Source organism: Gossypium hirsutum, chromosome A03 (assembly GCF_007990345.1).
Source record: "Gossypium hirsutum isolate 1008001.06 chromosome A03, Gossypium_hirsutum_v2.1, whole genome shotgun sequence".
Classification (NCBI taxonomy): domain Eukaryota; kingdom Viridiplantae; phylum Streptophyta; class Magnoliopsida; order Malvales; family Malvaceae; genus Gossypium; species Gossypium hirsutum.
Window position 1 is genome coordinate 3820594 of NC_053426.1, and position 23687 is coordinate 3844280.

A 23687-nucleotide genomic window follows, 5' to 3' on the forward strand; every position below is an offset into this window, starting at 1 on the left:
ACGGCGGTAGACGTTAAGAGCCCCCAGGGACGTGCGGCGCCTTAGCTAGGGTTTCAGAAAAGCTGAAACCCTATGCTGACCTTTGTTGGGCCTTGCTGTAATGGGCTTGTTTGGATTTTGGGCTTGTAATGGGGCTGTTTGGGTAGATTTGATCCTTGGGTCTCTGCTTGTTGGGCCCGGGCATAAATTAAGCTGTACATATATAAGTGTAAAAAATAATTTTGTAACGAAATAGTATAAATGATATACAAAACAATATATATACGAATAACTAATATACACAAAATACAAATAGCTTAATATATTAATATATACAAAAATAATAATATAATATTTAAAGAATGTTCATAAAAGAGAAAAATAAATAAAATATATAATAAAACAGAATGAAAATATACAAAAGAAAATAACAACAAGAAAAAAAAAAGGTGGGATCAATTAATAAAATGTTAAAATAATATGAAAAAGGGGGGGAAAGAATGAATGAATTATAAAGAATATAAAAACATGAAATTTAAAAGAACTCAATAGAAATAAAAACAAAATAAAGGGGATAATTTGTAAACAAATAGAATTCCTAAAGCGTAGACAAGAACTAGAATGAAATGTGCCCAAATGAATAGGGATTTAAAATACAAATATTCCAACTCACAAAAGGCAGTATTTAAATGAGGAGCAAATTGAAACGATGCGCAAATCCTTTAAAATAAAAATCGTTATTCAATCGTTGTTTTTTGTGTTCGTATTCAGTATCTCCTCTCCTTTTCTTCAAAAACCCCCCTTTACAATAGTTTTGAATGCTTTTATAGCTAAATTTTACAACCGATTGCCTCTTTCTTTTTGCAAGCAAATGGGGTAATGGAGTTAGTGGAGTGGTTTAGTGGGGTGATGGAGTTAGTGGCAAGTGAGGTGACGGAGTTAGTGGTCGGTTTAGTGGGGTGCTAATTGGATGGTTGGTGTTTTGGGCTCTGCTTGTTGGGCCCGGGTAAAATTTGGGCTCCACAATATTTATATTATTTTTAATTTTTAATTTATTCTATATCATATATAGTCTTAAATTTTTTTAATGTTTATACTATAGTAATATTATATACTACTAGATCTAATTTTTATACGTTATAAATTACATAATATATAAAAATAATATAATATAAAACATTACACACTTTAAAAAAAGTCAAGTTAAGACTAAACCTTAAATGTTCAAGTTCGAGCCTAAGTACAATCCATATTATAAACGAGACTAATTTTTTACTCGTCCATTTCTGATTCATGCCTATAAACATGTATAGATTCCATATACGGTTTTCTGATTCATGCCTTAGTTCAATTTTACTAATTCAGCTAAAGTACCGTTTTCATTTAAATAATTTCGTGGTTTTTCCTGTTATAGAAAAATCTTATACCATTAAATTAAGTTTCTACTCTTAAATAAATTAATAATAATAATAATAATAAAATGATTCTTTGTTTTGGGTATTTGCGATTGTTGTGGGTTTGGTTTTTGTTCATAATTTACAGCAATCAAAGATGCTAATCATTTGTTTATTATACTTTTTTGATAAATTTTCAAGGTTAAACTCTCTCAATATATTTTACAATATTTTATTTTTAATTACCTTTTAGCCTTTAATTTTTGAATTTTCATGTATCATATGCATGGCTTGTTATTAAAAGTTGGTTAAGTCGCTCAAAAGATTGGGTCTAATTGACATTGCTAGAGGCACATTTGGATCTCAGCATTCCGTTGCACCAAATCGGGATTCTAAGTCTAATCGGCCTGGTGAAGTGACAAAAGACTATCGATCTCCACTTGCCCGACTTTGATCTCTGAAGAACCTTGACATGCAACCTCAATATACATATCATTATTTTACACCGCTATCAAATTTTTAGAAGCATTAGATGTGCTATTTTTACACCAAGTGTGCACAAAATCAGAGACTGTTTTTCATATCTGTCTGCCTAAATTAGCAAAAATATAGTACAATATTGTAACCATAGAAATATTCCTCTAAGACCCTGTTGTTTTAGTCACGAAGGACGCAAGCAACAGCCTTCATGGATCAGCCAGTCATGCAATATGCAATCTAATGTAAAAGAAAAAACCCCTAAAATTATCTATAATTTGATTTGAATAAAATTGCATGCACTCTGTTGTTGTTACCAAATTGTTTGAATCCCCAACCCAAGCCACACCTAAGTTCCTAAAATAATGTGGAAAATCAGAAGGCACCCCACTAAAATGCTTACCAGTTTTTTAACTTACACCAGGTTGCAGCATGGGGAAAAAGGACCAATTCTTGGGAATGCCATCGTCGTTTCCGGCTACTTTCTCGTTGGCCCACCAATCGGAACTAACAATGGGCTTGTTATGGACATCACCTCCATCGGGGTTGTCAAAATTGAATTCTTTAGCTGATCCGAGAGTGATGGATCGGTTCTTGTGGTGCTGTGGTTTGGCTTCCTTATCTGCTGGAGCTTTCTCTGGTCTTACGTTGCATGTTTCACCGACACGATATTCGTAAGTTTCCGCCGACTTAGAGTTTTCTTCTGTTTCTCTTGCTGCTTCGTTCTGTAGAGATACTTCAGCTTTCTCTGGTCTTTCATTGTATGTTTCACCAACACGACATTCATGAGTTTCCACCGACTTAGTAGCATTTTCTTCTATCTCGGCATTAACATTGTCAAAATTGAATTCTTTAAGTGACCCAAGAGTGATGGATCGGTTCTTATGGTTCTGTGGTTTGCCTTCCCCATCTGCTGGAGCTTGCTCTGGCCTTTCATTGTATGTTTCACCAACACGACCTTCATAAGTTTCCACTGACTTAGTAGCATTTTCTTCTATCTCTCCATTAATATTGTCGAAATTGAATTCTTTAACTGACCCGAGAGTGATGGATCGGTTCTTATGGTGCTGTGGTTTGCCTTCCCTATCTGCTGGAGCTTTCTCTGGTTTTCCGTTGTATGTTTCACCAACTCTACATACAGAATTATCCAACAACTTAGTGGCGTTTTCTTCTCTCTCTCTTGCTGCTTCATTCCATAGAGATTCTGCCACAGCTTCGGATGGTGTTGCTGTCTCAGTTTCCACACAACTAGTAGCTTTTTGATTTGTTAACTCGAATGAAACTCTATGATCAACCACAACCTGATCAGTTTGGTTTCCTCTAGCCATGCGTGGATACGACACAATTTCAGAAATCTGATGATCCAGAAGAAAACCATTGAGAGGTGTGGATGTTGTACCGTCTGGGGTTAAAGTACCAGAACCATGATATGATCCCCATTCACGGTTGGAAAGCTTATCAAGGTTCAAGAGCTTGGAAGGGTCGCCCAGTTGGAACTCGGGAAAGCGTAGACCAGCAGTATAATCACCATCGAGGAAAGGAGATGAGGTGCCAGAACCAGAGATTCCTGAGCTTGGGGAGATCAATTGGCCTACAGGGCTCCCAGGTTGAAGATGATAAGACTGAAATTCATAGTGGGATATTGGGAATCGCTGCTCTCCATACTGGAGGTTGGGGCCAAGGAACTGGGCAAATGGCACCTCAGGCGAGGATGGTGTAGTCAAGTGAACTGACTCGGGAGGAGGTGTAAATGGAGCAGTTGAAGGTTCAGTGGGGAAAGCCGAGAAAACAGGTGGGGAAACTAACTGAGTTTCCTGAGCATAAGGGCCAATCGCAAAAATGGAAGCAGGCCCTGGAGAATACATACTAGCAGAAATAGATGTGAGAGACACTAAACCAGCTGGAGACTGTGTAGCAGAGGGGGGTTCAGATGGAAGGAAAGATGCAGGAGAAGAGGGTGGTGCAACAAAAGGAAGTGTAAAGGAGGATGCTTGGTTTGGATTTTCAGCAGCAGGCACATTACCACCAGAAGCACTTGTTTCGGAAACAAGAACAGCAGGCCCAATTCGCTTTTTTTGTTTGTAAGATCCAAAACACCAATAAACACTCCACCAGCCACTCCATCTTCTCTTCTGAATGTCACCAAATTTATGATAAAATGGATTAATACAGTAAATTACACCAAATTCTTATGTAGTTAATAGGAAACCAAACAACTGGCAATGAAAGAAAAAGATCATATTACACAATAAGGCAATGCATCCTCATTAAAGCTTTGACCAAAGTGTATCAAGTAACGAAACAAATTAAAGCATCTATGCTCAAAACTTATTGGATATCATGCTACAACTATCCTTCAAACTGTTTGATAGAAAGAGTATGTATGCTTATCCCACACTTTTACCATCTATATTAAGGTCAAGTAGAATATGCAGTTCATACCCATTGTTTAAGTATTTCCGAAGCTTATCCTCGTGATTGTAAATGAGTATTCTTCAACTAGACCTCCACTACAAGGGAAATCATATACACAGACAGAACATACACAGAACCACTGATTATCCATCTTGAATTCGGATGCTGAAATGGGATTTACCTTGATCTTAGTCAGGTAAGGCATACATAAGTTTCTAGATTTCCACAATCAGAGCCTATACGAAACCTTCTAATTAACTCTTCCCACATTATGGACACAAAAAAAACTTAATGATACAAACAAATTCAAGGACAAATTTGTATAATACTCGTCTTCTTCTTTTGCTTCTTTACTTCTGATCTAGGAATCTAGGCCAAATAAAAGTAAAATTAGAAACAGTAATGAAGAAGATCACCTAGTTCCCGATGTTTGCTGGGTAAATGAGGTATAGCGAATATAATAACAAAGAAACCATATATGTTCATAAACACTGTTTCATCAACAAAGACAATTCTTAGAATCCTGAACTGCCGAGTACCAAAAAAGAAACAAGCTATAAATAAGAAAACCTTCAATTTCTAAATCTAACCACAAGCAACAGTGAAAAAAGATTCTTGATTCTGGAACAATTCAACCTTTAATAAATTTAAGCCTAAAATCACATATTATTACGCTGAAAAGAAAGCTTAAACTTGATTCTGGTTTAAAAAACTTATTAAATCACCATAACATAATCACAGAACCAAAAAAAGAAAATCAAATCGTGCAAAAAAACAGATCACGAAATGAATACCGAAGAAGTTTAAAAACATTTCCACAAATCAACCAAATTGAATTAAAACTCCATTGAAACAATCACAACAAAGAAAACACCCAAAAAAAAAAAACTAAACGAAACATAAATTTTAAAAATTATTTTACCTGAACCGTAGCTTGTGGAACACGATTCTCAGCTGAAGCGATCGCGTTAGCAGCAGCATGTATAGTCTCCAAAGTATTATTCAAAACTCTAGATTCTCCATTCGCGCCTCTCATTTCTACCTCTCTCTTTTTTCCCGAGAAACAAACAGCTCAAAACTTTCTTCCCCTCTGAAAATGTCCAAATTTTCCCAGACAAACAAAACAAACGAAAGAGAAAGGACGTAAACGGTGATTTATAGAAGAAGCTTCCGTAATGAGAAAAAATAAAAAATTATATAATTTTTTTAAAAAAATTATTAAATTCTTAAATCAAAAATCCCCTTTTTATATTATGTCAATGCAGAAACCAAAAAAAAAATCTTTTCTTTTTGCTTGAATGTTACTAACCTTGTCTGGAATAAGTGTATAAGCAAACGCTTTCAAGGTCAAACACGGCAATGACTTGATTCTTTATAAATTTTATGTAATTATCGAAAAACCCCAACTTTATGCTAATGTTTTATATTATCCTAATTATAAGCTGAATTTTACTTATTTGCCCTTTTCATTGAATGTTTTATTTTAAATTATTTTTTAAAACATCATTTTAATCTAAATTTAGAAGAAAAAAAATACTATAATATGTTATTGGCAAACTTAAATTAATATATTTAAAATTAGGGTAAACTATAAAAATAATCATTTTTGTTTACCTCAAATTACATTTTAATCACTTATGTTTAAAATGTTACTTTTAGTCACTTATGTTATCGTTTTATTACGAAGTGGTCACTTTACCGTTAAACTACATTACCTTCCTAAAGGCGATCCTATGTGACAGTCCAAATTAAATTTATTTAATTAAAAATTTATTTTCATCTCAGCATCTGGACATCTAAGTTGGCATTTAAAATTTATTTAAACTGTCACGTAAGACTGTAATTAAGGAGATAACGGAGTTTAACGATAGAGTGACCACTTTGTAACAAAACGATAACGTAAGTGACTAAAACATAGCATTTTAAACATAAATGACTAGAATATAATACGAGTTTAATAAAAGTGATTATTTTTATAATTTATCTTTAAAATTATTTAATTGAGGGTTGTAAATGTAATAATAAAAAAGTGAAATATTCTGTAATAAAAAAAAATGTGATCGTTTTTAAAAATGTTTTTTGTCAAAGGAGTGCACGTGTGCACATCCCTTACTTGCTAGCTTTCGTGCGCCTACCCACCCAAACTCCTTATAGAGGCAAAAATAAAAAAGAAAAAATTGGGTCCCATGTTCTACTCTAAAATTCTCCCCCTTTACCCGCCACTTCAACTAACTCTCACCATACCATCAATGTATATTCTTTAGGGTAAATTGTCAAAATAGTCACTTATATTATTATTTTATTACAAAATAGTACTCTATCATTAAGATCTATTATCTGTCAAATGGAAGTCCGACATGGCAGTGAAAATAAGTCTTAAATGCTAACATAGATATCTGGTTGGGATCAGGGGGTAGCTAGGGGGGCTGGCATGGGCCCCGGCCCCCCTAAAATATAAAATTATATTTTAGGCCCTTCAAATTTTTTAAAAATTTTAAATTAGTAAAGGTAAAATTGTACTTTACCCCCCTAAAATTATAAAAATTCGATTTAATCCTTTACAATTTATAAAAATATAAACTATAAAAAATTAAAATTTCATCCGGCCCTCCCTAAAAAAATTTTCTGGCTTCGCCCCTAGTTGGGATGAGAAAAGTTGTTTTATTTATGAAAATAGAATACAAAATTTTTGGATGTCCATAGTGAATGATTTGGGTTTTAAGATAAATTTTTTTCAACTGTGTACGATTGAATCAAAATCAAAATTTTATGTATATATATGGACCACAATTGAAGTTTTATATATATAATTGTACCAAATTAAAATTCATGTATCAAATTGCATATTGAACTAAAGTTTATGTACGAGTTTGATATTTATCCTTTTCTTTATATATAATTGTACCAAATTAAAATTCATGTATCAAATTGCATATTGAACTAAAGTTTATGTACGAGTTTGATATTTATCCTTTTCTTTATAATATTTTACGTATACAAGTTGAACAAGCAGTTAAAAGATTAAATTATTTTTTATATTTATATGATTTTGATGGATTATCTTTTTACTGTAATCGAATTAACTGATTTTTACCATCTTAATTTGACTTAATTGAATCAATTTCAAATAGGTGAATTTGGTCGACTAAGTTCGAATTGATTATATTTTATTTTAAAATGTAATTATAAAAATAAATATTTAAGAATATTAAAATTTTATATCAATCGTTATTAATTGGTATACACTAGTACAAATTGTTATTCGTCAAAATGGATTTAAACATATCAAAATTTTGATTCGAACAAAACTTAAATTACTCGGCATCGATTTAAGACTGGAATGGTAACCTACTATTAAAGCTACTCATGAACTGGATTGGGTTAGGTCTACGCATGATATTAACATACTTTATAATTGTTTAAGCCTGATTTGACTTGAATTATGGGTCTATAATTTGACCCAAGTCTACTCATATTTACAAAAGATTAATCCAAGCCCATTTTAGGTCGCCCATATTTATTTTTTAATTTTTTAAAAAATATATTAATTTTTTTATACAGTTATCTTTACATTATTTTAATATTTACATTAGAGTAGTATCATATATTTAGTATATATTTATTTTTTTATGTCTTATAAATTATATAATATATAAAAATAACATGATATAAAGTATTATAAACTTAAAATTGGGTTGGACTCAAGTCTTGAATTTTTAAACTCGAACCCAACTCATATTTAAACATACTTAATATTTTTGTCCAAACTCATTTTTTAAACCTAATACTTTTATCCGATCCACGAACAAATCTAAAATTTCAAAGATACTAAAACCTTAACATTCACCAACACAACTGCCTCATATTTAAAATAATTAAAATAATATAAATGAAGCCAATTAAGTTGATGGGATCAATTATGAATTTTAATTATTAATAATTAACCCAAAAAGCCATCCTAACTAAAACCTTAACTGATTTAATCCATTGATTGAAAAAACCAACCTAATGAATGAGTTCCCCTAATTGAAATTACATTTATATACATTTATGTTATTCAATTTTTGATATAATTAACTATATTTCATATATCTAATCTAATTGAAATCTATTTTTCTCTTAATTTAATTGACACGATTATTATTGCAAGAATCAATAGCACATTTAAACGCGTATATAAATAATAAAATAAGATATTTTGTATTTAAGATTAATTTTTTGAATTAATGAATTTATTTTTATATTTATATAATAAAGTTAATAATATCTATACCTTTCTCTAACTGAATGAAGTAAACTGTATTATTTTAAAAGTATTTTTATTCTTATATATTTTTATATTAAAAAATATATATATACACAAAATAAGTAATAATTGATATTTAATCGAAACTCTAGCAATGATTCATTGAGTCTTAGCTCGATTGGCATAGGTATTATCAGTGGTAGAGTCAGAAAATTTTTTTTAGGGGGTCGAAATTAAATTGTATATTTTTACGATGGTAAAAATACAATTTCACCATTTTAATAGACTATATCTTTATAACTTTTAAAGGATTAAATTCATTTTTTATTATTTTTGGGAGGCCAAAGTGTAATTTTACCATTACTAATTTAAAATTTTATAAATTATAAATAGCCTAAATGAGAAATTTTCTATTTTAAGGGGGTTGGGGACCTACCAATCCCCTTGGCTCCGCCATTGAGTATTATTGTCAATATAAGAGGACGTGGGTTCAAATGCGCGAAATGCATTACCTTTTTATTTATGAGTTAATGAGAAACTATGAATAATTTTAAGCATAATATAAAATAAAATAATTGCTTGTGACCAATTTGTTGAAAGAAGTTTAACCCTATTTTTCCCAAAAGAAGTATGTTGTCTTTTAACCTTCTTTTGAGATACTTGACAAATGATTTTGCTCCAAAATTTGCTTTAAACAAATATGTAATGATTTACCCCTTTTCAAGGGGAAAATTAGATTAAGACTAAATTTTAATCTTCTTTTGACCATCTAGTTTGACCAGTTGAGTTTATGATATGCTACCTTATTAGCCCCATTCCTTTAACCACTCTCAAGGTTATTTTTCATCCGACAAACTCTCAATCTCATCATTTGCTTAGTAATAGATGAACAACCCTTTTTATTCTTACTATTTTTTTTATTACGTTTACGTGTTTTGTAAGTAAATGTATGATAAATTATTTTATGTGCTATTTTTATTATATTAATTATGATTACTTTTATTTATTTAATAATATTTTAGTATTTTTTTATGTCATTAATATATAACTTCGATAATATATTTTATCTCTTGAACCTTAAAAATTTAGAGTTTAGGATCTAAGATTTAGGGTTTAAGGTTTTAATTTGAGTTTGGGGTTCGTGTTTAAGATTTAATAGTCAAAGCTTAGGGTTTGAGATTCAGGATAAAAAAATTACCAAAATTATGTATCAATTATATGAAAAAAATTGATGAAATAATATTAAATAATTGAAAAGAGACAATGGATAATGTGGTGAAAAGTCCAAAATATAGTATGATTTGTCATATATTATGTTAAATTGAATTTTCATTTAACTTTAAGATAAAATATCTAAATCGGGTTAATAACTTTGAAATGATATTAAAAAAAGATGGTGGTTTGTTAATTAAGTTTTAACTCGATTGACATGTGTATTGTTGCCAATGTAAAATGACATGGGTTAGAGTCAAACAAAAGTTCAAAAAAAAAGACAATTTTAGCAATGGTTGTGTTAAGAAATTTGAGTCACTTCACTCTCAAATTTCACTAAATTTTGCAGAAAAAAATAATTAATCAAATAAGAGCTAGAAAATTTGAAAATTTTAATAGGGATTGATTGAAGTATTTTACCAATTATGATCAAATAAAATGTTATCATCTTGAGATAATATCAAGTTGAGTCCCTGTCAACTACCAAGACTTTTATTTAAACTTTTTTAAACAAAATTTCCATCTTTTAACCCTAAAAAAATTGCAAATTTATTTCAATCTTCAATACCAATTTTCTTTAATCTTTGGGAAACCAATGCCCCTAAAGTTCCTTTCTCCATTCCCTTTTAACCCTTTTGAAGGACAGCAGAGAAAATGAAGTTGCTTTTGGAGCTACCTTTCACACTTTATATATATATATAATTTTTTCTGGATTAAAATATCTTTTATATTCGTTTTACAATTTATAAAGACTAATATTTTAGGGTTCGTTACTACTTCTCTTGATAATATTATCTTTAAAATTCGACTATAAATTCTCCTCCTCTTAATAATATAACGTGAGTTATTATTATACTCAACGCGCAGTGATTCATACTATAACTTCTCCCCATTGTTAAAGCACTTTTTACTTTAACTTTATGGTTAGAGTTACATCAATTAGTTAAAAGTTAAACCCTCTAATCTTGCAAACCTTTATCCTATAGGGTTTCACACAATTATAGCTTTTTAGGGTCTGTGATAGTTTTTTTTTCATTTTTATATATTTATTTAGATTTGAATATTTCTCTCAACAATATTATCTCTAAAGTTCGACCTTAATAATATAGCTTGAATTACTATTATACCCACCAAGCACTTATTCATGTATATGATTTTCACTATAACTTGGGGGACTATTTAATTACTATAGCTTGTCCTAAAAGCACTTTTTACTTTACAGTTTGGGTTACATCAATTAGTTAAAAGCTAAACCCTCTAATCTTTCAAACCATCATCCTATAGGGTTTCACACAATTATAGCCTTTTAGGGTTTGTGATAGTTCCCTTTTTTTTTTCCTTTTTCATACACTTATTTAGGCTTTTCTTCTTCTTTTTTTGCCTTGAAATTGAGTCCCCACAAGCAGTTTGGTGATGAATGATTAAAAAAACAGTATGCTTTTGGGAAAGGATATATGTAAATGAGTGTTCGATTAATTAAAACCTTGATAAAGATATATATATATTTAAGGAATGAATTGAGTTAACCAAAGTTTGAGACCAACTTTTGACCCATAAAGGCAAAAAATAAATAATGCTTGCAAAGTCCTTTAAGTTTTTACTATATATTGGGAAAGACCCTTTTAGGTCAAACAAATGTATATTTATTTAGTTTCTCTTAGTACCTTTTTACTGTCTCACAATCATATTTATCTTTTTCTTCCTCTTTCATGGTTTGTTTTATGGCGGGATGATTTGAAGAGCTTTAAGGAAAACAAAGAAAAAAAAAGAGGCATAATCATTATTTTAATCTTTAATAGTTACATATTTTTTAAATTTGACCCTTATTTTTTTAGCTAAATTTGACTTAACTTTTTTAAAAAAGAGTTGAATTACTATTTTATAATGAAACTACTAACAAAAACGTTTAATTTTTAAAATCGGCAGGCCGAATGGCAATTCATGTTACTTCATGCTATTTTTTTTATTGTTTTGAATATTTTTTATAATTGTTAAATTATTTATTGACATGACGTGTGAGATAAATAGTGTTATGTCAACATGAATAACATGTAGACCGTCACGTGAGTTACCACACCAATATCATTAAAAGTTAACATTTTCATTAAACAAAGCGATTTTACACTTTTCGAAAAGTTAATAATTAATATAACCCAAAAAAAAATAAGGACCAAATTAATAAAAAATAAAAATGTTAGAAAACTAAAGTTATCATTATTCCAATAGTTTTTTTCTTTTTTATAGGAATACGAAGATAAGCATGAATCATGTTATTGAATATATGCAAATACGTCTATCATCTTACGTAAAATTTCTTCAAATAAATTTTTTTAATTAGTATCTGAAACACACAGGAATGTGTATAATAAACACGTGATAATTAACTATATATATAATTTTTCACTTATAATTTATAATAAACACGTGATAATTAATAATGATAAAATTATATTTTAACTCTTATAAAAATAATAAAAAATAATTTAATTTTTTAAAAATTATAAAAATATAAATTATTAAAATAATAAAATTATATTTTTATTATCGTACAAATATATAATTTAATTTCAATTATTTAAGAAAAAAAATTCTGAATAGAAAATAGAAAATGATCCAAGAATAGGAACTGTTTGAGCTGAAGAGATGATGAAATGATGATAATGAAAGACAAGACCTTAGACCTAACTTAGGCAAAGAGAAATGACTTCACAAAAGTGAATAATGGAACACATGGGGAAAATAAAGTGGACGGATGTGTAAAAAAATTAAAATTTTAATAAATTTAATGTTATGTCATATTCTTATCGTGTTTTTGATTTTTTTATGTGTTATATATAATATTTAAATTTGGATTTGATTGAAAGAAAAAAGAAAGTATGAGGTGACAAAGTGGGACACCTACTATTGCAAATCTTAATACTTAGATTTTTGCGTTGACCTTTTATGGTTTTTGTAGCATACATATATATAGGCCATCAGAAGTAGTCTTTAAATTGCAAGTAACGGTGGGTTGTGGATCGTATTAGGGGTGTGATATTGAAAATTTTTTAAATTAACGAATTTTATTTTATTATATTAATTTGATTTAAAAAATTTTAAATCGAGTTGAATGAAATGAAATTCGAGTGAAATTATTCGAGTTAAATTAAAAAAATTAAACATGTTAAAATAAAATCTTGTTATAATATAACTAATTTTATGTTAGAGAATACAGATTTGAAACCGTATATAGTTAAAAACTTTTTCAAAACAAAATAATAATAAAAAATATTTTAGTATGATGAACTTGAATTATTAATTAACTTATTTAAATCTCAAAATTATTATTGTTTATATATTTTTTATAACTTTTTAAAAAATATAAATTTTGGAATTGTTATAAATATTTTGAATTTTTAAAAATTATTTTGATTTTTTTGTAATTTTTGTTGAGAATGACCAATTTGCTCATTTTCAAACTTGACAGTGACCAAAAGGGTATTTATTAACCTATTCCAAACTTGAATTAATTATTTGAGTTGACTCGAATAATTTGAATAACTTGATTTGATTAACTCGAACTTCGAATTATTTTCGATTTTTTCGAATTGAATCAAGTTTTACTCACCCCTATTTTGTATAATGTGTGTTCTATTTCTTAAAAGGATAATTACACTTAAAAGGTGACTAAATTATTAATAGATTCACATTCTGATCACTTGACTTTAAAATGTTACAGAATAATTACTGAACAATATGAAAGTTTTCATTTAAGTAATTGAACTATTCGAAAGTTTTTATTTAAGTTGTTAGGTTATTAAAGTTTTTTTAAAAGTTCGGCTAGCGAATTCCAAATGATGATTTAACAATTAGTACGGTAGATCAGTACCCATTGATGAGTAGAAAAACATGTCTTAGATCTAAGTTGATCTAACGGTCAATGTCATAAAGCAGAGAATAAAATTATTTAGATTTTAGCTTACGGATTTGTAATATTCAAAGTTGTTTCATGAAAAACAATGAACTGTAGAAGAAAAAAATGAAGGAAAGCTTTTAATTGGTGTAAACGTTGTGAACAAAGGACATACGACAATAATTTTAACAGGCTAGTAACTTAAATGAAAACTTTCTAAATAATTCAATAACTATTCTATAATTTTTTAAAACTAACCATCTAAAATGTAAATAAACTAATAATTTAATGACCTTGAGAATAATTTACATAGAAGCTTTTTCCAAAGCATGATCTCACTAAAAATCTGCTACTTGGGTGGATAGATTTGATTTCTACAAAAGTTATTAGGATAAAGGACGAGAGTATCTCTTAGACTTTATAGGGAGGAGATCAAATTAATTTATTTAATGTTAAAAAAATATGAAAAATATTTTTTTATTTGTGATTCGAATACAAACAAATAAAAATTATTCGTAAAATTAATAAAAAAAACTTCTAAAATATTAAATTGAATTTATTTAATTTTTTATGTGATATAAAAATTATTTTGGTTCATTTAGTAATAGACAAATTAATCGGCCACTATAATAAAGAAACCTACCAAACACATTCACTTAAGACAAAGCCTCAAGAACTAGAATCCAAATCCTACTTTTGTTGATGTTGGATCTCAACTTAAATTATTTTAATTTAAAATATTCAATTATAAATAAATTTGAAATTAAAATATCTAAACTTAAAAATAATTAAAACTCGAAATAATCAAATAAAAAAATTAAATTTTAAACCCAAATCAGGTAGAAACCAAAACCCATGTCAAGTTTATACCTAGTGTGAGCTAAAAATGAAAGATTATTCATTTAATCTTATTTTAAATTTATTTATATTTAATTTTACATTAAGACAAAGGAAAGGGAAGAGGGCTTTGGGGTCAGTGTCGTGTTCACGTGGCTTGGGAGCATGGGTTTAACACGTGGAGGACTGCTGTAATAGATATTTTCATATTTCCTTACACAAGTATGGGCATTTATTTAATGCCTAAAGCAACTAACCAAAGCCCAATTTGCAGTGCAAGTACGCAACTAAAAAACCTCACTGTGGATTGAGTTTATATGGAATGAGAGCTGGTTGGATTGGTATAAACATTTAAATATAGGACAACATTGACTCAATCGTGTTAAAGTATATTATCCTCTTATTTATGTGTAGAGAAAAAATTATGAATAATTTAAGCATTGAATAAGAAATAGATATGATCATAATCTATAACGAAATTATTCGAGATAAAAACCTCACTCTCACTTCCACAATACTAAAAACACACAAAAAAACTCTAATTTATGACATAATTAAAAGCTTTATTTTGGTTTAAATATTATTTTCTTTGTCTATAACTCAATGAGCAGAGCAGCAAATGTTATTTGATACCATTTAAACAGCTGAGCTATAAAACTAAGCTAAGCTCTTTGAAGCAATCTCGAATACGTTCTCTGATAATCCATTGGCAGACATTATCGTCTCCAGTTGTTGCTGCAAAAATTGTATGCAAGTTTTTAGTGTTGTAATCCCACCCGATTGAGCACCGCAATAAAAAAATATTGATACGTTTAGAAGAATAATGAAAAATTGCATTTTCGTTTTCAAATTATGGAACAAAGTTGTAACATTGGTCACAACAACATCGTAGGCAATTACATAGGATAAAACAGCTAAGAGGTCACTTACCTTGGCTAGTGTTTGACGGCTTTCATCGAAACGCCTCCACCTTGAGAAGGCTGACACCATGCGAGAGGCCACCTACAATATCGGAAGGTAAAATGTTACTTAAGAATAGCAAAAGGAAACCGTGTATGCCATCCAGATGAGAAGTGGCCTAAGAGAAGTTGGAGTACGACAAACCTGAGGATTTAGCTTGTCAAGTTGTAGTACTATTTCACCCAAGAACTTGTAGCCGGAACCATCCTTGGCGTGGAAATTCACAGGAGATCCACAAAATCCTCCGATAAGTGAGTAAACCTATATTAACAAAATAACCCACATTTAAGCAGAAGACAAAAGACACCATCATATGCTTACGCATGTGCGTAGAAAGAGTTATCGATCACCTTGTTTGGATTACGAAGGTCGAATGCTGGATGATTTAAGAGTTTGCGAACATTCTCGACGTTACCGGGAATGTTAGACATGGCTTGAAGGGCAAACCATTTGTTTACAACCTAACAAAGAACAGAAAAAAAAAAAAAGAAGAGATTATCACATATGAGAAAAGAAGTTCAAACTATGTTTTCAGTAGAGGGGAAGTGGAAATTTACCAGGTAGTTATGTTGCCACTTGGTATAGAAGTCGGCCAAAACGTCATCATGAGTTTTACCTGGTTTCTGGGAAATGGCAGACAAAGCAGCAAATTGGTCTGTCATATTTGTTGCAGTCTTGTACTCATGCAGTGCAAGCTCCGTCATCTCTGAATCTTCAAGGGAACCAAGATATGCTGGAAGTAGACAAATGTAAGACAATTAGATTATGTAAATTTTGACACATAAATTGCGCAGAAATACGTGAAATACAAACCAAGAGCAGTATTCTTGAGGGCACGTCGGGCCATATTAGTATGGTCAAATACATACTCCTCTGAGCTTCTATTGTTCTCAACCTGTTAAAAGTGTCGAGAAGCACAAAGAAAATCAAGCCCATTTGCAAAATACGCACTAGTCTATAAGTAATAAAGATTTGTTTATATAAGTGTATATAGCATACTGTGCTTAAAAACTCAGATTTTAGTTGTGAGGCAAGCTCCTTTCTAATGAAGGTTCGAACAGCATAAACAGCATCAGGATCAGCAACTTCCATCATATCCATTATTTCCCCTTCACCGGGGAGAGTTATTGCTTTTGCGATGAATTCCTGATAACAAGAGGCAGTTAAACATAAACTGTATGTTGGTTTCAATATATTGCACACGTCAACACTCGCTGATTTAAACAATACGGATTTCATATTTTCCAGTAAGGGAACTATCATCATACCTTATCCAAGCTTGGATCACAAAGTATGCTTTTGAGACCTTGAACAAATTTGGGATTCAAGGTCAATGGTTTGCTTTGTTGGAAATCAGCAACTAAGCTGAGCATGAGCTTCCTTGCCAGCACCTGTCCGGACTCCCAGCTATAAAAAAAAAAAAAATCAAATGAACAAATCTAATATAATCCTCGATTATTAGATTAACAAGTATTCATGCTTTCAGAAAGACAAACCGATTAAACTCATCCGAATCATGAGCGAGAAGGAAAAATAGGTCACTGTCGGAGAGATCAGATTCAAGACGGATAGGAGCACTATAACCTCGCAGTAGAGATGGAATTGGCCGCTCGAATATATCACAAAACACAAATTCTTCTTCTTTCTGCTCAGAAACAACAAAAGAAAAGAAAATCAGGAAGAACATAAAGACATGCAACAGTCATGCTAACTAATAACCCCCTATGTGTCAATATGGTTTGATTCTAGTCATGGTCTTTTGTTCTCAAAGATGTTTAGACAATCTAAAGAAGTGTAAGTTCCTAGAGATAAAAGATGGAGCACGAGAGGATTTTCAAATGACCTTAGTTACTCGAAGAACAGTGCTGAGGACTGGTTGATTGTTGCTTGCAACAGACTGCAATGTCCCATCGTGATACACGGAAGATAGAGGCATGTCCTTTCCACTTGAGTCCAGTAGACCAACAGCTACTGGAATGAACATCGGTTCTTTAACAGGTTGCCCAGGAGTTGGGGGAACCTCTTGACTGTGAAATTGCCGAAACAAGCATAAAACTCAGCAGCAAGATATTTATGCCAAAATCGATGCTCATACTTGCAACAATATTCAAGTTTGTATACCTAAACTTCAAAGAAAAAGTATGGGCCTCAGCATTATAGGATGAAGTAACTTTTACTACAGGAGTCCCAGCTTGTGAATACCTGAGAGTTTCAAAAGTATTAAGTATCAAAACTATAAAATACGAAGTAACTTTAAATAATAATAAAGAAAAGAAGAAGACTGATCCATACCATAGCAAGAAGTTAGCAAAATCCGCACCATTTGCATCTTTCATGGCAGCAAAGAAGTCTTCGCAAGTTACTGCTTGCCCGTCATGCCTTTTAAAGTAAAGATCCATACCCTGAACATGAACAAATCATATTAATAAATCTGCCCAGGATAAGCAACTTTACATATATATACACTTAAATTTGAGACTCAAACATTCTTTAAATTTGACCTTTCGGAACCCTTGAGTTCCTAGGAGTGTTTTGTACATCCTGACAACTTCAGCTCCCTGGAAAGTTGAATCATAAGTAAAATCCATTGATACATCAACATAGCTCTTTACCGCAAATACAGAGTCATAAACAAGAGAGAATCTGGTTAAGATTTTCAAACCTTTTCATAAACCTGTGGAAAAGAAAACAAAAAGACCAAGAAAAAAAGTAGAAAAATTAGATGCCTCGTCAAATAAAACAGTAAACAAGAAAAAATATGCAAATGCAAGTAGCTAGGGCTTACCGTCACTGCAGTTGTTGATAACCCCATGTTTGATTCAAATAAAACAAGATCACGTGACAAAAACAAACGTTCACATTAAAAAGGTATATGAATTATATCTATAAGAGGAAACTGATCCATGGACCAATTACGAAATTGTACTATATATAACAAAAACTTGCCTGTGTAGAAGTTGTCCATCTGTCAAAGGGAAAAAGCAGGCAAAAGTCAACATAACTCTGAAGCAAAAACTTTAAAGAGTGAACAAGCACGTGAAAACTTAAAGAAAATGATAATAAATAATGGAGATGCTTTAACACCTTAATGTAAGAATGTGGCCTAACCGGATGAGCCATGGGACCAGCATCCTGAACAATTGGAATCGGAGGAAAGTCAGCACTTAAGTAGGTCACACACACACTGAAGTATCTATTTGTAGATTTCACAGTAGTTGCAACATAATCACTCGTTTAACTGGATATGTGGTCACTACAAAGTTGTGCAAGAAACATTAACCTGTGGGAATTGATAATTCCGAAGCTTTGAAACATCGGCAATCCTCTTCACTGTACGGCTTCCCATGTCAGATGAAAATTCCTACCAGCAACACAAAATTAATTACAACCAACAACCCGATTATGTTGCAATGAGGCTACATTTTTAATCTTGGTAATTGAAGAATAGTACCTGGTCACGGAACACAGTGAGGCCCTCCTTCAAGCTGAGCTGAAACCAATCCCGGCAAGTCACTCTGCAGTATTTCAGCTGATGTTATACTGAACTTTGTTTATCCTCGTAGTTTTAAATAGATTTAACATTGATAAACAAGTCTTCAGAATAACATATAATTCAACTACCTTCATCAATGAACCCCACAGCAAAGTAAACATAAAATATATATATTAAAACATCATGTAATGACGAAGAAGACATATATGACAGATCAGAATTGAAAAACAAATCATTAAACAGTAAAGATCAACAATGAGCCTAAATGGGAAATAAACTGACCTGTTGCCAGTCCAGTTGTGAAAATACTGCAAGAAAGCAAGGAATAAAATCAAATGAGAACAAATCAAATCCATAAATAACATATTTGAAAAAGGACATCCTCAAAATTTATATCCACAACAAACCTCGTGACCAATAACACCCAAAATTGCAGCATAATCAGCATCTGAAGCAGTTTCAGGAGAAGCCAAAACAAGCTTTGAATTGAAAATCTAAGGCATGCAATAGAAACATACTTCAATAAGATGAACAGTAAATAAATTTAAATGGTTTGACCAGATAAGCCAGAAGTCATACATTCAGACTCTTGTTTTCCATGGCTCCCCTGCGTAAGGAAAGAACAAAGCAGGTTGGCATCGACAGAGATGAAAATTGCATATAACTAAGAAAAAAGCAAAGAACAATCTTGTTTGAGAAGAATGCATCTTACATGTTGAAATCAGGAACAGCGACAACATTGAAAAGATCCAGGTCATACTCAAGACCAAAAACCTACAAGAGAATAAGATTTTAAATGAAGAGATCAAATAATCTCAATACCACAATAAGAACAATGTAAGGATAAAAAGACGGACATCTTCATCCCACTTCATAGCTGCTTTAAGTGAATACATGGCATGTGCAGTCTTGGGTACATCTTGTGCTGGGGTCCAGATCCTTAGAGCCACTTTTCGGCCAGAGCGGGTGACAAATGTGTCATCTCTGCTCTCCAATTGGCCAGCTACTAAGGCAAACAAGTAACATGGCTTCTTAAAGGGATCTTCCCATACAGCATAATGTTTGCCACCCTGCAACAATCCAGAAAAATAACAATGAGCAACAGTCTCAACTCCCAATAAACAAAAAGAGACTACCATAAAAGGTGAAGCTTGCCTCAAGGGTTCCTTGCTCTATGAGATTTCCATTAGATAACAATACAGGATACAGTAACTTATCAGCTTCGATACGGCATGTGTATTTCGCCATTATATCAGGACGGTCCTGTTCACACGGTAATCATGTCAACAAGGCATAAAACAGATTCACACATCGAAAAGAAAATAATAAAATCCAATATATGTTTCAAGATCTTACTTGATAAAATGTAATTTTCCTGAAACCCTCAGCTTCACATTGTGTACAGAAATTCCCAGACGACTTGTAGAGCCCCTAGAGTGAGAAATTAAAATTTACAACATGGGCATTAGGGCAAAAATACCACACATTACGGAACCAAAACAATAATAACAATAATGCCTCACCTCCAATGAAGTGTTGTTCTGAGGTTGTATCTCAGTATCAATTTCCAAAGTAAATTTGCCTTGTGGTGGTGATGGAAGTATCAAATGTCGTAAGTCTAAATGATAATCTCCCTCCTGCCAATGGCAAATGAGCATAATAAAACAATGTATCTTCAGAGCTGTTTCAATAATTAGGCCACGAAGCCTACTTTGAGAAATGTAATAAACGATATACCTTCAGTTCCTTGCCATCAACCTTGATTGAAATTAGCTTCAGATCTACCCCATCCAAAACCAATGGAGCAGAAGAACCTGTTCTACAAAATACATTAGTATGACATAAAGAATAATGAAAAAAAAAAAGTGTTTATCAACATAAAACTTTAAGAACTAGATTCTCATGAAGAAAAATACAGAGCCAAGTTGTAAATTTCCCCTTAGTGAGAATGAAATTTCTTGCCAACATTGTCAAAAACAGAGAAATATTTTAATAATGATAATTCAAGTATTAGGAGCAAAGTATAATGATTACAATACCTTCAACACGGGGGAACACAGTTATTTTTGAAGCAACAATTGTTTTCTCCTCACCCAATGAAAATCTCAAATCCACCTGAAATGCTATTTTCATAAGTACAAGGAAGCACAAGCAAAGGCCATATAAAAAGGTTCAGAACCCTAGCTGGAGTATTGAACTAGTTACAATTTATACCGTGTCAAAGTAGTAGTCAGGGGACTTGTAGTCCTTAAGAAAGATTTCTTTAGGTGCATCCATTTCGGATTCTTCAACTCGCTTAGGTAAAGGTTCCGTTGCAACTGAACAAATCAGCCTTCTGCTGGTTTCTCTTGCCCTCTGAAACAATTTACCCAAAATAACAGAAGTAACCATAAGAGGCCACATCATATTTGATGATAGAAATCCATGGAAACTTTAATAAGACCATACAAATATGAGCCTTCCAATAAAAGCATACATGTAAGCATGTCTCAGTTTAACAGAGCAAACATGGTTAGATGCAAAACATAGCAACTTACATAAGGCGAAGAATGTGGAAACCTGTAATTTCTTCTATGCGTGGCCTAAAAAAATACAGCAAGAAAACTTTCAGCCATAAATGCACGATGGCGAGATAAAAATTATTATTCCGAAAAAAAGGAACCCCAGTATGTTATATTAGATAACTAACAAAATGCACAAACCTCTAGAGCCGAGAAACACCTATACCCAGATATACTCTTCACTGAACAGACACTCCTTTTAACCTGAAGCAGCAAAGTAAACAACAGAAAAATATTTAATCCAATCCATCCAGCCAAAACTGGCAATTTCACAATCACCCTTCTTGCCAGTCATAGCATACAACAATTTGCATATGCAGAAGCCAACATGTAAAGAAGCTGTGCAATGTGTACAAGTGATATTCATTTCTAAGTTTTGAAGAAAATAAACTTCACTCTGATGAAAATTTAAAAAAAAAAAACACTACAATTTATAGGGGAGCATAAGAACAAATATGTCACTGAATCCCACAAAACAAAACAATATATATTTCCTAACTATCCAACATCATTTCATAATCTTGAAATCTAATCATAGACTTTCAATGGCAAAAAACTCAAAACCATAGAAGCAAACAAAGAGATATTCATAAAGGAGAAAATGAGCAGTGGATAATCACAGGAGCAGAAGAGATCAAACCCAAAAGACTGGTCCTTGCCAAACACGAACTTTTGCAAGGAAGAATCAACCGGGCCATTCAAAAAATCAAAATAAATACCCCCTATATATATACCGTTTTAACTACGACAAAAAAGTAATAATAATAAACTACCAACTTTAATCCCCAAAAGTGTTTCTTTAGATGAAATAATAAATACCCAGAGTGGCTAAACCCTAAATCAGAAAACAACTCAGAAGAGAAAAACAGAGCACAAACAGGAGAGGGGGTTCTTATAAAAGGATAAATATATTATGTTATCATAATATGGATAAAACATAAAAAAATATGGACAAGAAAATTCAACGAAAATGGTAAATAAAAAATAAATAAAACTGGTAACTGAGAAATATATATATGCTTCAAAAAAATGGATTAAAATCGGAAGAAAATGGATTTTACCAAATGATAGATCAGATGGAAAGGAAAAACAGAGGATTTCTGGAAGTGTGGGAACCAAAGAGATTGATTGGTGACACACAAACAAGGTAGTATTACTATTTATTTTATTTTTATTTTTTTTACTTTGCTATAATAATTTAATTAAAATTTACGTGTAATTTTATTATTGGTTGATAGTAGACTAGATTTGTTCCTTTTTAACGTAAGAGGATCTAAGATTAGACGATTAAAAAAAGAGCTTAAATGGGTTTGACCAAAATTTTTGAGGTTTTAGGGCTGTGATAATGTTGGGTCTCGATTAAGGTGGCCCAACTAAATAGCTAAGCTTTAAATAAAAAGGTCAAATCACTTTTTTAGTCCTCATTTTCTCAACTTTTCTCACATTTGCGTCTGAACTTGGTAGTTGTTACCACATTGAGACCTGAACTTTACTTTATCCAAATTGAGCCCTAAGCTTGGCAATTGTTCTTATATTCCGGCTTAAACTTTGTTTTTATCCAATTTAGACCTTAAAAACACTAAAGTTACCTCGAAACTCGAATTGTTCTCGAATATTTTGATATAATAAATTAAAAATTATTAAAATCAATAAAGTTACCTTTTAATTAACCTTGAGGAAGAATGAAAATTTTGATAAAAAAAATTAAATAAATATAAACACTTTATTGAAACGAAAAATAATTTATTGTTAATAGCATAACAAAAAGGGTTGCGAAATGTTCTGCTTTGGGTCGTGACTTGCAAAGAATATTGCCTATTCTTTTTATTTATTTTTTTTTTTTGGAGGGGTTGTAAATTTGATTGATAATATATAATTGAGTGAAAGAGATGAGAAATGAGAAAGGTAAAAATAATTTGTTCATAGTAGAAAATTTTATTTATAAACAGAATTGATTAAGTATTTAAGTTAAATATATGATTACGGTAATTAAGGTATGAAATTAAGGAATTTGTAATGATATTCATAATCGTAATAGAAAAGATTGGTAAATCGATTTTATTTATTAATTTATGTAGCATGCTTTAATATATGCTTTTGTTTTTTGAAATTTATTATTTAATAAATTAAAATTATTTTTATTGTAATTTTAGATAGAAATTTTGGTAAGTAAAAAAAAAATTCTAATTCAATTAACTACATGTATTTTCTTTGTTTAAAT

General features: G+C 31.1%; 2 protein-coding genes across 5 annotated transcripts; both read right to left on the reverse strand.

Annotated features, from left to right (window-relative positions):
* Window positions 1-1928: 1928 nt before the first annotated feature.
* On the reverse strand, window positions 1929-5620 carry LOC107963794 (uncharacterized). The gene is made up of 2 exons (XM_016900267.2): window positions 5188-5620; window positions 1929-3982 (listed from the first exon to the last, which is right to left on the reverse strand). Exons 1-2 carry the CDS (start codon window positions 5299-5301, stop codon window positions 2261-2263), a joined length of 1836 nt encoding a protein of 611 aa, XP_016755756.1. The 5' UTR covers window positions 5302-5620; the 3' UTR covers window positions 1929-2260.
* Window positions 5621-14897: 9277 nt separating this feature from the next.
* LOC107963795 (puromycin-sensitive aminopeptidase) lies at window positions 14898-22666 on the reverse strand. 4 transcript variants are annotated; one of them, XM_016900270.2, is made up of 33 exons: window positions 22528-22666; window positions 21608-21670; window positions 21443-21487; window positions 21120-21260; window positions 20945-21020; window positions 20643-20719; window positions 20429-20542; window positions 20262-20336; window positions 20061-20168; window positions 19763-19975; window positions 19618-19679; window positions 19485-19512; window positions 19313-19399; window positions 19188-19213; window positions 18864-18927; window positions 18693-18773; window positions 18497-18544; window positions 18359-18377; window positions 18198-18202; window positions 18075-18086; window positions 17914-17970; window positions 17705-17814; window positions 17534-17614; window positions 17256-17439; window positions 16909-17057; window positions 16681-16819; window positions 16412-16558; window positions 16226-16307; window positions 15970-16145; window positions 15763-15873; window positions 15557-15673; window positions 15383-15454; window positions 14898-15187 (listed from the first exon to the last, which is right to left on the reverse strand). In XM_016900270.2, the coding sequence occupies exons 4-33, from the start codon at window positions 21180-21182 to the stop codon at window positions 15110-15112; spliced, it is 2661 nt and encodes an 886-aa protein (XP_016755759.1). In that variant the 5' UTR covers window positions 21183-21260; window positions 21443-21487; window positions 21608-21670; window positions 22528-22666; the 3' UTR covers window positions 14898-15109. The 4 variants fall into 4 exon arrangements, with proteins under 4 accessions (XP_016755759.1, XP_040961968.1, XP_016755757.1 ...); XM_041106034.1 differs by having other exon boundaries at window positions 21120-21269; window positions 22528-22620; XM_016900268.2 differs by lacking the exon at window positions 22528-22666 and adding an exon at window positions 22087-22373.
* Window positions 22667-23687: the final 1021 nt, after the last annotated feature.

Coding starts and splice junctions, on each gene's coding strand:
- LOC107963794 (XM_016900267.2), bottom strand. CDS start 5,301: ATGAGAGGCGCGAATGGAGAATCTAGAGTTTTGAATAATACTTTGGAG. Junction 3,983..5,187: donor TTCCACAAGCTACGGTTCAG/GTAAAATAATTT, acceptor GGTGACATTCAG/AAGAGAAGATGGAGTGGCTG.
- LOC107963795 (XM_041106027.1), bottom strand. CDS start 22,164: ATGGCCCGGTTGATTCTTCCTTGCAAAAGTTCGTGTTTGGCAAGGACC. Junction 21,671..22,086: donor GTTTGATCTCTTCTGCTCCT/GTGATTATCCAC, acceptor TTGCTGCTTCAG/GTTAAAAGGAGTGTCTGTTC. Junction 18,545..18,692: donor GGAATTATCAATTCCCACAG/GTTAATGTTTCT, acceptor CCAATTGTTCAG/GATGCTGGTCCCATGGCTCA.